General features: G+C 35.6%; 1 protein-coding gene across 3 annotated transcripts in view; it reads left to right on the top strand.

Moving 5' to 3' along the window:
- Ephrin (ephrin) overlaps window positions 1–15,273 on the top strand; it is a 303,854-nt gene that overhangs the window by 264,353 nt on the left and 24,228 nt on the right. For all 3 annotated transcript variants that reach the window (XM_089095085.1, XM_089095092.1, XM_089095081.1), the window contains 2 exons: window positions 4,907–5,020; window positions 11,860–12,075. In XM_089095085.1, the coding sequence (XP_088951211.1) occupies window positions 4,907–5,020; window positions 11,860–12,075 (330 nt within the window). The remainder of the gene's footprint in view (window positions 1–4,906; window positions 5,021–11,859; window positions 12,076–15,273) is intronic.

The raw sequence follows: 15,273 nt of genomic DNA, 5'->3' as shown, positions 1-15,273 counted from the left end.
GGAATTCCAGAAATCTCCACAGACACCCCCCCCCATCCTGTAGGAAAATTCTCCCCGGAAAACAAAGTCCCTGGTAGCAGTTGCCACCCCACCCCATCCCCCGTCCTCCAAAAAATCCTGGCGGGGGTTAGAGTACTCAGCCTCGCCTTTTTTACCTCTGAGCCGGTAGGCATGTAAATGTAATGTTCTATTCTAGATAGAAAAATATCCTCCCCACGGAGGTCACTATTACCCCTCCCCCAGAAGTGATAAAGGTATGTATCCAAAATATGCGCAGGAATTAAGAAGGATTAAATAACAATTTCTAAACCAAACCCCTGGGCCAAAACTCATTCTGCTTTTATCTAAAGGTTTAATGAGTGTTCGGAACTTTGGCCATTAAAATGCACTCAATGGGGCACTTACCCATCCCCCACTTACACATCCGGCCCTCCTTCATAATAGCTGATGCGTACTTATAATTCACTGAATATAACTTAATTAGATATGAAGCAAATCTGTTTAGTTAAATCAAGCTTTAAAATGAATGTCAGAAAGATTTTTCTGTAACAAGAACGGAGGTATCACCCCACAGCACTCTTATTCAGGCTTAGCCTAAATGAAGGGAAAAGAGAGATAAATTCCTACCCCCCCCCTCCACACGCACACACTCTTTTTCTGTATGTATGTGGAGGCTCAAGAAGAGTTTGACAACTTGCGAATTGAAATCCGTTCTTTTAGGAAGGTGATTCCCCCCCCCCTATACAATAATTACTTATGCATAATTATATGTAAGTAAACATAATTTCCTGAAAAATCAAGTGAATCAACTTAGTTAAATCAAGTATCAAGATAAATGTCTGTATGATAATAATAATAATAATCTGTATTTAAAAGCCAATTAAAGCTATATACAAAAAGGCAAATACTAAAGAAAAATTACACTTCATTTGACATCCTTCCCATCAATACAAAATTTCCAAGATTTCCTACTGCCACAATATAACGGGGAGTCCTAGACCTCATTAACTCATAAAGCAGCCTATCTTCCCCCTCCTGGATAATTAATCCCCTCAAATGAGAGAGTTGCTTACGCCGGAGGAAGAAATGGCCCAACCCATAATCATTTTCCCCACATCCCAAGCAACTACTCCGGGCCTCCGGACCTTCCCTCATTTTCCTTACAACCTTAGCATAAATTGGAAAACAATTTGCTCGAATCTGAATCCAAATCCTCAGATATTTAATGGGCAATCCCAGCTTGAAATAAAACTCCTGACCAAAATTCTCTTTTACTTCTCTATACAAAGTAAGACTCGGAGATTTGTCCACAGCTGCTTGCCATAGTTGCACTTCTTGGTCTTCAAGTCTTGCACTAAATTCCTTGAAGAACTTTTCATGATCTTTTGGCCCTTTTCCCTTCTTCCACGAACTTGAAAATCCATTCTCATCTAATATCCTTTTGATTTGTGCTGCCCATGATGTTTTATTACACTGAAGGAGAAGATCTTCATATGCTGCTCGGGCAAGTATAGTCTGGGGAAGTTCTAGAAGTCTTAACCGAATTTTGATGATTTGGGTATATCTTTTCAATTTCAGGTTAAATATACCAAGATCACCATGTCTATATTTATCATACGTTACTTTCCAGGAACGAATAAGCCATCATGTGGTATTACTTCCTCTGCAACCGGGAAGCTCAATATATAATTTTTTTTAGACTCATAAATTGATTGGCCATCTTAAAATTGTCAATTGATGGCAACTTGGCCCTTTTCTGGCAAAATCTTAGTTTGGTGCCGCATTATGGCAGGAAACACCACTTTCCGGCGGCACAGTCTATTTATTCACCAAAAACGGCACTACAACTTTTGAATTTCATTTGAATGAGCGGCCTCCCGTGCTTCTAGGACATTAATTCGAATCACCCCTGAAAAAAATAAAATAAAAACATACGCTCGCATCCGGCATATTTCTTCTTCTGGGGGAAAAAAGCGAAATTCCTTATTTTTGTAGATAGGAGTTTGAAATCTCTACAGTAGGGCTATCTGATACGCTGAATGCATATGATTTTTGTAAAGATCGTTTGCCTGTTTAGGGGTGTTTCTCCCTTTTTTTGAAAATCAGGCACATTTTTTTAGGCTCGTAGCTTTTGGTGGGTAATATTAAACTTAATGAATTTTATATATTTTGAAATATTTTCTTGGGGTGGAACTGGGTTCTGGGGGGCAAACCGAGGTCTGGGATGGGCGGTTGCCCCTCTGCCCCATAGCTAATTACGCTCCTGAATAGTTCTGTAATAGTAAACTGACCTTACTTGCGCCACCATATTAAAACAAGTGACAGAAAAGGCCCAATTAACCTACTTCTAGAGTTGAATCCATGACTGTTTTGTGATTTAATATATCATGGGGTGATTCGCCAAACTGAGTCCAGGCACAGGACACAAAGGCCTATTGCGTATATTTTTGTGACTTGAACCCATACCCACATCCATAGGGAAGAGGATAGAGAATAGTGTTTCCCTTCTCCTAAGAAAGTAAAGAGCCGTCCTTCTCTTAATAAAAAAAAAAACTATATAAAAAAAAAATGGCAGCTTTATCAAAATACATTAGTGTTGATATTTGATAAATTGTTGATATAAAATGATGTTTGACTCTCAATTGCAGTATGCACCCTGTGAAAATGAAGCGTATACTATATAGTTGACGTGGTCATGCACTTGCGGAGAAAGAGGGGAGTCGTTTGAAATCATCCGAATTTGCGCTCCATTCCCCACAAAAACAACTTCTCGTTTGTGTGCTTTGTCGTGTTCAATTTTGAACCAAACCTGTTATAATTTAATTGTTCTTCGCAATGGATATAAAAATTAAATTAAAAAAAAAATGGGTTTGTTTTGCTTTTTGGAAAATCAGGCAAATATAATTTTTGAAAAATCAGGCTAAACTTAATTAGTTAGTAAATATTTAGTTAGTTAGTAATTTAAAATTTAGTTAGTAAAAAATGATTAGTTAGTAATAGGAAAATATTCTCTGGCTCTTAGCCTTTGATGTGCAACACTAAACTTAATTAAACTTATATATTTCAAATCAGTATAATAAGCCGATCCTTTTGGTATATCTATTGGTATCAAAATTCAGTTTTTTACAGTTTCGGTTACTACTGATCCGCGTCGTCACTTATTCACAGTTCTTTACCACGAACTCTTTGATATAAACGTTAAACTGGAAAAAAAATCGAGTTTCTTTTGCAAAACAATAGTGTAGCGACAGAGACCTCACAAGAGTGCAAAATATCTAGGAACATCGACAGAATGCAACTACTACTTCCTAAAAGCAGTCAAAATACTTCTAATGGAAGCAGCAGTGGTACTGGTGCATTAGATGGTCACTTCTAAAAAGTCAAGTTTGGTTAATGCAAATGCAATAAAACAAAATAGAATGAATATATAATAGTTTAGAAACAAATTTGGGCTATATATTTGCACATTAGGGAGAGGGGATAAAGCATAGCATATATTAAATACGTAACCTAACCTATGTACCTTTCCCCCCCCCTAAACCCCAAAAACAACAGTATAAATGTTGTAAACGCAATGAAAACTCCTGAAATACCCTTTCTGGCGGGTTTCGTCTGTCGTTAGTATATAGAAGTGACCATCTAATGCTACCTGTTAGACGCCTTGTTATTCTATTTGATGAGATTTTCTCAAAATCGACTACAATATTGCTGCTCTAGCACTAGCATTAATGTACCATTGGGAATCGTTCGGACTTGAATATGGCTGCAAACTGTTACATTAAACTTCGTATAATAGAGCTGCACGGTATTAAAAAAATAAGACGGAAATTTCCAAGTAAAAACCCTCTTTCAGTGTCTGTTTGCTTCATCTCAGGAACATGCGCTCCATCGTTACTTTTTTTTCATGAGAGTTGCACACGTACAGTGATTCATCGTTTCTCATTTCATAATAATAGCCAAACTATGCAGTTTATGACCTATTCGTTTCTTTGTATGTAACAAATAATAGAGACTGCCATTTTAAGGGAGTTGCCTGATGGAGGGCATACCCTTAGAGTGTCATGTATGTCCTTTTTTTCGCAGTAGACAGAGAAAACTAATCGATATGCTAATCTTCCGTTGAAAAATCTTCACTTTGTCCGGAGTGTGAGAAACGGCGTTGAGTAATTGAATATTCTTAGTTGGGATTTGGGTTCACCCTTGAGGTCATTTGCAATATTCAATATGCATACATATATTAGTGTTGATGAAGATTCCCGAAAACAATAACGCTTCCATGGTTTTTGGCTTTCATGGCTCTTGTGGTTAATTGTTTTTCTTTTTTGATGTATAATGACTCGAGTTGCTTTTCCTTGATTTTTTTTTATTAATAGGCTGCACCAGGCACGTACGCAAGGAATTTGTTTCGGGGGGGGGCCAAATCTTTCAAACCCATTATTCTGTGAGAAAAATCAGAAAATTATGGGAAAATGAAAAAAATCGTGATATTTCGGAGGGGGCCAGGGCCCGGAGGCCCCCCCCCCTGCGTACGTCCCTGGGCTGGACTTCTCTTTGCAGTCGATTTTAAGTTTTGGTGCATATGTGTTTATGGCCGACTGACAGACACATAACACATATATTCGACCCCTCATGAAATTTGGATACTGTTTAAAAATGTTCCTATTGTCTTGTAAAACATTCCATATAATTCGTCTGTTTTTTAGTTTTGATTTTGGGTTGTAATCCTGTCCCGAGATATTTTCTTTTTGCGTGCATGCCTGTTCCCAATGCCTAGATCGGTCCAGATTTGAATCTTATTCATTAATTGCTTGCGTTGAAAAATTAGGTTGAGATAAAAGTGATAAATATCCTTGTTTGATTACAAATCTTTTTCTCGTACACATTCATTTATTACATTTTTTTCTAGCCACCTCCTCACGTGATGATTTACATCGCAGAATTGGCGGTCGCTGTTCTACTCATAATATGAAAGTGGTTTTCAAAGTTTGCTGTAAAGATGATGCCCCTGAAAAACTGAAAGGTACACACAAACTTTTAAGTTAATCGCAATTTTAGTTTTTACTGCAATATAATCATGGACATGTTTTCATCTTTTCCTATTGTAATTAAACAGGAACCTTCATTAACAGCATCAAATTTCAAATCTTTTAAGTTACTTCATGGTTACTCCTTACTTCAAAATTCCACGAATTAACTCAACGCTATTTAATGTATATATATATATATATATATATATATATATATATATATATATATATATATAGAGAGAGAGAGAGAGAGAGAGAGAGAGAGAGAGAGAGAGAGAGAGAGAAAAGAGGTTTTAATGTCCAGTTCCCCAAAATGTAAAAATAAATATTTTGAAAATAGACTTGTGTGCCATATAATGGCTCTTCAGAGTTCTTTTATGCAGCTATGTTTTACCCAGGTCATTTCCAGTAACGACCGTATCCATTTATATCAGCCTGTTTTCATACGATTCTTGATTTGGCAAAGAACTAATAAAACCGTTTTGTTTTTTTCGCTTTTTTCCTGTGTTTTTCTGACGCTAAATGGGCCAGTTTTTGAAAATTGCCAGCCCTGCTTAACGACAATGTGTGCGGTAGGGCTATCTAAACCTATCCTCATGGTTATGCCCTTTAAGTGCCAACATTCCCCCCCCCCCCCAATTTAAAAATATAATTATAAAATAGGTTATGTATTTTACTTTAAACTATTTATTGGGGCACCGTGCTTCGACAGAACTGGATCAATAAAATCAAACAGAGTACGGTATTAGTCTAATAATTGTTTTAAATTCAGATAGATTACGGTCTAGAACAGTCTCGCCGAATCTAATTATATATAATAATCTTCCAAGGGAGTTTTTATAAGCCAGGTTGATCCTATTTTTTATTTTCATTCAGTAACTGCCAGAACATGCTTTTTTTTACATCTTTAAGCTTGTTTCATTACTTGCCAAATCGAAAAATTACCTGCACCTTCCTGAGGATCCATCCATCACTTGTATTTTTACATGGTCCCCGTATCAAGACTTCCGTTACACTGAAAGACAAAAAAAGAAGAATAAACTGAATTTTGTATCATTAGCAGTAGTGGGCTGTGGTAGTGCCCAACCGTTTATATGACTATTTTGTGAGCCAGGGTGTCTATACCCTCTCAGTCCAAACTAAGCATAGTTTATTTGGTCCAGACAGTAGGTGGTGCATAGTGGACATTATTAGGTTAGATTTTAGTGGGTTTTTGGACTGGGGTCCACTGAAAAGGACATGAGCAACTTATAAGAGTGGAAACTGGTGCTAGTGTTGGCAAAAAACCATCAACGCCATCTAGTGTTTGGCACTTAGTATTTTTCCAACTTTTGTAATCGTTTTTCTGTCAGGAACTGTGATCAGACACATATTACTACACAAAGTTTACCAACTACACAAATTAAATTAATTGTTCTTATTATTACACTTAAAAAAAGAATTTCAAGTGTCGCAAAATGCTAGATGGTGTTGAGCTTCTTTTTTTGTCGACACTAGTGCCAATTTCCACTGCTGTGATGTATTTAGGAAGAAAACTTTTCCTAGTGAAATTTGTCTCTTCAAATCTCACCGGGCATCTATTTTTATTATTATTGTTCAATGGTCATATCCTCAGCCGTCATTTTCATCCCTTTTATTTCTAATTAGTCGACTACTTTTGACCTAGTTGCCTCTTATTCTTAATATTATCTTCAGTAAACGTGTAAGAAGAAGTCTCATCGTACTCTTTAACATGAAAGCTGTTAATAACCCATTTGCTAATAGTTACGATGCTGAAATAACTCTTTGTAAGAAGATGTAACTGCCTATTGTTTTATTATAATGCTTCGTAATAATGGCTGATCTTTTTAATGATGTACGTGAACCTAACATCTTCCGTGTACTGGAATAATAATTTTATTTGATGATAGACATGCCTTAATTTGATAGACCAATTTCCCCGCTTGAAAAAAAAATTGGTAGGAATTGTGTCTTAAATGTTAATATCGATATATTCAAATGACAATTTTTACAGCTTCTGCTACTTCTACAAACTTATAACAGTGTTAAATCAATCAAGGCTGACACACTAGGGAATGCTCTTCCTCTATATCACGCTTCCTCTCCCTCCCTGCAGGCTCACCTCTCTTAGATTTTATTGCAGCCGAACCTGGAACTAATTGGTGAAACAACTCAAGGGACATGGTCTTCAGCTAGGCATTAGCCTAAACGGCTTTCATTATCGTGCAGCCTAGTAAAGGACGAACCACGGCCCATAATAACAAAAAACGAAAAAACGCGTATAAAAAAAAACAAAAAAACCGGCAAGTGAGAAGAAATTGCCATTTCTAGCTGATTCACAAATAATCTAGTAAGAAATATGTTGAAGTATGGATGAAGGGTAACGGAAGTTAAAAGCGACGTTGGAACCTAAAACGAACAAAAAAGCAAGTCCATAGTAACCGAAACTTAAAAATGCGTTCTGAAAAATTTTCTTAAGGGATGATGTTAGGTTGCGTCAACGAAAGGGACAAGACAATTATCAAAGTTTTGACAACTGCCGCAACTTGGTGGACAAACTCTTGCCCATAGGAGCCGAAAATTCAAAAATGCGTTTTGAAAATAAACAATGGAGTGGGGGAAAGTCGCTACTTACACATATAGAGAATGGAATCGAACGTTCCCTCATGAAGAGTAGCACTTAGCATCTCGTTACCGAGATTTGTTCATATTTATCCCTAGACAATTTGAAAAATATCTAGTTCATCGGGATATGCTGTTCCTTTTTTAGTGTCCCCTGTACTTTCCTATGTCCACGAGGTCGAGTCCATTATCTTGAGTTTTGCACCTGATTTTGATGATTTTGCTTCCCTAATTTAGGCTAAAATGCGAAAATCGATAGAAAAAAAGGAAACTGTTTCTTATTATTATTTATCGAAGTTCGTTTTTATTGAGTTTCGATCCTTCATTCTTTGATTTTCGCTGATTTCTTGTTAATGATTATCTTTATATTGAACACCTGAATGCTCAGTTTATCCAGAGTGTTTATGATGTAATTGAACATGAGTCTTTCGCTTTGTTTGTATATGTGTGTTTATCCACAAATAAGGTTTTTATTTATGCATTCTTATATATTGGCTTGTTTATTCCACATAGAGTTGCCTGCCAATGATGTCAATTCATATACTCCATTGTTTTTGTTGTTTTTGCAGAACTCTGGTAAAACGGTTTATGCTAAATAAGTCATTAGCTTGATGTTACATTCATGAGTAAAATTTTAAAGTTGTTTGAGCATGATCGTCTTTTTTGTACTTAAGCTGGAATTTAGGGGTGAAATGTAAGTGGCGTTGGTGCCAGGCTTCTTGATGCTGAGATGAGTTGTTAATACCGTAATTTTGCTTTTACGAAAAAAGAAATGTTTATGGCCTCGTAGTTATATGGTTTTTTATTTTCTTGCTCTAATTCAAAGAAAATATTGTATCTTCAGTACAAGAAATCATCCTTAAAAAAAATTGAAGTATTTGTAATAGGCAAGATTACCTAGATTGCGGATCCGATTTTTGCTGAATATTTAGAAAGAAAAGAAGAAACAGTACTTAAAATAAAATGAATTACTAAAAGAATAAATTTGTAATTTCTGACTATTAAATATTGTTTCAATGACTTTAATCTTGTAAGATGTGCTTTTTTAATATAGAAAACTTTCATTACTGATTTTAATATTTTGTTCGTCTTATGTTTCACATAAGACGGCTACTATTCACAAGTCGCGTAAATGTAGCAATACTTCTTTTCATTTATTAGGCCTAGCGTTAAATTTGGATTGATTTTCTCTTGTTTCACTGATCTATAGGCATTTTACGGGGCCTTCTACCTACATTTACTTACGACGCGTTTTCTAGGGTGTAGTAACTCAACCCCGTTCAACTCAAACCGTGAAAACTCAACCCTCGTTCAACTCAACCCTCATTAAGCTCAGTCCCCGTTTAGCTCAATCTCGTTCAATTCAACCCTATACATCTCAACCTCAGTTTAACTCAACTCCCTTACAAATAACAGTTCAAATAGTGACAAATCCTTTTATTAGACAGTGAAAATACTGACGAAATCTCTGGGTATTTCGATCACATACACAGTGATTGTCATCAGCAGATAAACTAAAAGTTTATCCAATAAAAGCATTTATCCCTATTGGAACTGTTATTTGTACGCCATGGAAAGGCAGTATGGTTTTCGAAAATACTTGACCGAACTCCCATTATGTGAGTTGAACTTGGGGTTGATTTGCATAGGAGTTGAATTAAACGGTGTTTATTGGGGCTCAGTTACATGGAACCGTTTTTATAGGGTACCTAAAAATAAACTTTTTTTTTGAAAAGCTATATTGCCCGGGAGTTACCCGATTCCTTTTGATCCATAATGAAATAATACGGCGATGTGCTATGAGATGCGTTAGCTGAGAGTTTACAACAAGCGACTTGAAAATTCTCTGAAAAGTCAATTTGTTTTTTTCTAGATCCTTTTTTTATATATTGATTTCAAATGTATACGTTCTCTCAAGCTTAGGCTTGTCGTTCAAAACAAATTTACACAATAGTAAATTATATCCAGTGACATAAATTATATCCAGAGCCAGCAGTAAAATTAAGTTTTATTTATTAATTCAGTTGAAAAGGAATATGTATGCATACAAAATGAAATTGAAATAATTTTTCTTGCCCTCCAACCCCCTATCACTCCGCCCCTCCCTCCCTAAAAAATGTGTAGTGGGTAATTTTGCAGTCTATACTGAAAATTAAAATGGTATTTGTATAATATAGCGCCGACCACTCAAGTTATTCATCCATTAACGCATTATAGAACCGGTTTCTTTCAGCTTAGCGTGAGACAAGACAAAATCAAGTGACAGAATAGATGGGAAACATATTATTTAGGCTATATATTTGCACATTAAGGGGGGGGGTAAAGTATTTGGACAGTGTGGAGTCAGAAAACAATTCTTACTTCATAATATGCAGAATAATCGCAGCTAACACATTTGCATGCAGACCCGCTTTACTTTACCCCCACTAAAGTGCAAATATATAGCCCAAATTTGTTTCTAAAGTATTATATTTTATCATACTTAGGTATGTTTCGTTAGGATTAACATAGCTTCACTACTTGAGTGGTAGACGGTATATGATACTAGTACCATTTAAATTGCTAATTTTTTATCATTGGTAAACAGTTGCCACGTTACTTAATCCAAATTCCAATATGCTTAACTCATAACTTCAGCCTATTATAATATTCGCCAAAACTCATTTTATGGATTTATTCCCCCGTATATACGATAACTTGAAATCTTTTTTTGCATTTTACCTTCATTAAAAAAAATTGTTACATTTCTTATTCTAGTAAAAAATAAATTTTATCCTCTGAGCATTTCTAAATTGCAAAGATGTTGTGTTTTTGGGCAAAAGCGGACAGTATTGCCAAGGGAAGTTTATTTTAATCGTTTATTTGAAGTTCCTTGACGCCACAATGCTTCTGCCTTAAACTTGGTCAGTCTTATCAAAGTAAACATTTTAGTAGAGGTACACGAAAAGAAACTTGACAGTCGCTTACTTATTTATCTCAGTTCCATTAATAGAAAAACAAACAGGTAATGCAAGGTTCAGCTGCATGATGAGCAGATGACAAGGATACTGGTGCCTAATTTTTCTTTGTTTAAATACTTCCTTGCCTGAGATAAGTCCACGTGTTACTGGACATACTAATGACTGTGACAATATCTGAGGTACTTGTCTGTTAAACAGAACATCCTCAAGAAGTGAAGCTAGGTTAACCCTAATGAAATATACCTAAACTTTATAGTAATATAATACGGTACTCCTGTACTAAAGCGGACTCTTATATAGTGGTAGTTTGGTTAATGTTAATGAAATAAAATAAAATAGGATGAATACATAATAGTTTAGAAACAAATTTGGGCTATATATTTGCACATTAGGGGGGGGGGGGGGTAAATCATAGCATTTATTATTACGTAACCTAGCCTACCTAACCTAGGTACCCCCCCTAAATCCCAAAAAACAGCAGCTCAAATATCGTACTCGCAATAAAAACCACGCTATATATTGTATTGCTCTATAGCAATGTCTTGAATTATCCGGTCAAAAATTGGTTTTTCGCGACTCGTTTCCATTGCAGTGTATAAAAGAGTCCGTTTAGTACAGGAGTACCTATAATACTTTAGAAACAAAATTATGGAAACAAAGAATTATGAAAAACATGCCGCACAGACCGCATTATTTTGAATACCTAACCCCTAACTACCTCTAAATATTAAATATTTAATTAAAAATATACATACATCGTAGTTTTCTCACTCAAAATAAGCAAATCATAACCGATTCAAACCGGTTTTGTTGTATCTTAGACAGCTTAAATCTTGAGGATGTTCTGTTTATCAAATACCCTAACTGATCATTAGTGACAATTTAAATGGTATCAATTCCTAAAATCTAAGGGGGGGGGGTAATTTAGCAATCAGCTTTTCATATATTGATTAGACACACGGAGATCAAAATTTAATCTCCCAAAAATCCAGCTGTTGTTGAGCTTAACATCATTGAAACCTGAAGTATTGCAAATAATCTTAGTAGTCAGAATAATTTCAAGGGAATGTTATGAAGATAAGTATTACACAAGAGGATTTAATTTTAACATTCCCGATTAACGACTTAGTGATTAAAATCCTTCCTTTTTTTATTTCTTACAATTTACTTAAATCGATTCTAAAAGTATTTGTATGAGTTACATATATGTCTTTTCCGGGGTGTTTTCTTAAATTACTTTATTTTAACAGTACCACAACGGCCAGTTTTACCAGCTGTACAGGCAACAACGAACATTCCACCGATTCCATGGAATACATCGTCTGTATCAACAACTACATATAGAACAATGACTTCGCCTCCAGCCCCACCTCCTCCAGTTGTCCCATCTATAGTAACGACAACTTGGCGATACAAAGATATTATTTTCCAGAGCTCAAGTGCGAAAACTGTCACGAAGAAATCTGGTAAGTTTTATTTGTCTTTTTACCTTTGATGTGTCTCACCTCTTTTTTTTCTCTCTTTTTTTTTTCAGAAGTAGTCTCCTTTCGATAACCAGGTTCTGACACGAGTCGAAATTCGCTTTGGTGGGTGTCTTTCGCGTCATTTTGTGATTAAAAAGGTGTTTTCATGCCGACAAATATCCGATTCATTGCCATTTAAGATCAGAGTTGAAAATTTTATCTATCTGTGGTAAAACTATGCAAAATACTACTACCGACAACGCATCGAAGTACCAATCTACCTTAGGTCATCACAATTGAACACGCTCCTCCTTCTTCTTACTCTTTTGCAATGCTTCACTGTTTACTCCCTCCAAGAATTTTTCTGCTTTCTTGAAGTTTTTCCTTATTGTCCTTCCCAACCCCATTTAAGGACGTCCTACGTCTCGTTTAAACCCAGTTGGATTGCACAAATCACGATTTTCGCGACCTATTATCCTTATCCATACATGTCCTAATAATCTTAACTTTACAGACCTTCCCGTTTATGCATTGATATAAACGTACAATTTCTATTATTTTTTAAAGTAGGTATTAAAAGCAGTTTTCCTTTCCTTTTTCAAAATTTCCTAGAAAGACCAGATAATTTTGCTTTCAATGAGACATGCCAATCAAATGAATTAATGGAACGATGTTGCTTGATTGTCTTCGCTTGAAAAAACTTATTCTTCTGTCAGAACTTATTTTTTGAAGCATTAGGAGAGCCGCAAGATCGAGAGAAGTGTGATAATGTACTAAAGCGTGGGATTGATTGACGACTTCTTAGATGTCCATTTGCAAAGCTAGTTTCTCGACTTGCCTCTTTTAGGCTTTGAGAGACTATTCGCGTTTGTTATACAGTTTAATTTTGAAGGTTTTACACCGTTTTTCACTTTAGAAATGTTTAATTTAGTAATGGAATAATATTGCGGCTATTCAAACATAAATATTACCTGTATGACGCATATCAAAGGGGAGGTTCCATACAATTTTTTGGAGACAAGTCAGTGACTTCTAAATCACATCGCCCTCAGTATTTAGCATTGGTATGACCACTTTTTATGATGACATGCAAACATGAATAATGCTCAGTTTCAATCGAAATTTTGGTAGATTGTACTGGGTTAAGTAGTTACGACTTAAGAGTCGTAAGCGGAAAAAAAACATGGTAATAGTTTGTTGACGGATTCGATTTTGGTATCTTGTAAATTAAATTTCTTTAATAGTTCAAATGGAGAGATAAGAACATTTTGTGATACAATGCATATGTATATATACCAATCTCTTCAAACTTCACTCCTTAGCTCCTCCATTGAAGTTACAATTCGGTTCAGCCCCAGATGGATGACTGGAAACCATGACTTTCGGCAATCTCGCTTCCAACTTTAACCGCACCAATATTGTTCTAATGTAGAATAATAATTACTTTAATGTAATTATCTAGCATACCATGCAATCACAGGACCTTCAATTCGAGCGAAGGCACTGAGTCAGGCCGCATCTTGGACCTAGCTCCTTCGAACATTGATTTAGGATTTGGCTTGTCATTCCACCGAGTCAGGATTTGACTTGTTATCGCACCAAGTCATGGCTTAGCTCATCATTGTATAGATTTAGGAGTTAAATTATGCTCACATCGAGTCAAGACTTGCACGAAGTCAGTCTACCACTTGGGCTCAGTTTGATTTTGCATCGAATCTTTCCGCCGCTTAGACTTAGTTCGATTTTGTACCGATTCGAGACTTAGTTTGTGTTTCTGTAGAATGGGACTTTCTTTTTTCACTGAGGTATTCTGCAGCTTTGACTTCGAACATTTTGCACGGACTTTCACTATTTACTTTGATTTTGCTACATTTACATCTATTTGACCTATTTTCTTGTATTTTTTTTTTCAAAGTTTTGTCGATTCCTCGGAAACAAACTGTATGTCAATTAAACAAAAAACAAGTTTTTTTAACTGAAAGTAAGGATCAACATTAAAACTTAAAACGAACAGAAATTATTCCGTATATGGAAGGGGCTTTCCCCTCCTCAGCGCCTCGCTCTTTACGCTAAAGTTTTTATTTTTTTAGAAAATAAAGTTGTGAGATTAAGTCAAACTTAAGCGTAAAGAGCGAGGTGCTGAGAAGGGGACAGCCCCTTCCATATACGGAATAATTTCTGTTCGTTTTAAGTTCTAATGTTGCTCCTTACTTTCAGTTAAAAAAACATTCAGTTAAAAAAAATTTTGAACGTTGTTGAATTAATGCAGGTTTTGATTTTGGCTCACCGTACATGAATAATTAAAACAAAGTTTGCATATTAATTTTACTTTTATTTGGTTAAATGGCTTTCTCGAAAGTTATTAAATTATTTATTGGTAATAAATATACGTAACTTACGAATTAACTTACGTAACGAACTTCTATACTCATATATTTTTAATACGTATATTAGGGGGTTCGCCCCCTAGTTAATACCTCGCTCTTTGCGCTAAAGTTTGAATTTTGTTCCAATTCTTTAAAAATGACCCCTTAATCACAAAGGCCGTTAATTAGAATAAATAGCTCTTATGAAAGTACAAAAAAATCTCTGGCTTAAAGAAAAAGATATTGATTGACTAGGGGGCGAACCCAGTCATATACGTAATAATTTCTGTTCGTTTTAAGTTTTGATGTTGCTCCTTGCTTCCAGTTGAAAACCTTGTTTTTTGTTTTATTTAATTTCTGATCGTTTTAAATAATGCTGGGAAATCCGGCGCCCCCTTCATAGTAATGTCCCTTCCCCCATGAAAACCTCCTCTAAGGAAATATCCTTCCACATAACCCCCGATCCCCCACTACCAGAAAAAATTCCCCCTGAAAACATCTGTATACTTCCCAATAACCAATACTATATGTAAACATTGGGTAAAGTTCATAACTTTCAGTTGTTGCTCCTTACTTTCAGTTGAAAAAATTGTTGTTTTTTTTTATTTAATTTCTGATTTTTTCTTTAATAATACTGGGAAATCCGACGCCCCCCTCATAGCAATGTCCCTTCCTCCAAGAAAGCTTCCTTCATGGAAAACGCATGTATACTTCCATCTATACTTCCCCTGAAAACGCATGTATACTTCCCAATAACCAATACTATATGTTAGCATTGGGTTAAGTTCATAACTTTCAGCCCTCCCCCCGGGGGTTTTTGATGGATTAAGTCATC

Source organism: Artemia sp. Qi Xiang Cuo, chromosome 1, assembly GCF_049724085.1.
Source record: "Artemia sp. Qi Xiang Cuo chromosome 1, ASM4972408v1, whole genome shotgun sequence".
Classification (NCBI taxonomy): Eukaryota; Metazoa; Arthropoda; class Branchiopoda; order Anostraca; family Artemiidae; genus Artemia; species Artemia sp. Qi Xiang Cuo.
This window is presented reverse-complemented; position numbering and strand designations above follow the sequence as displayed.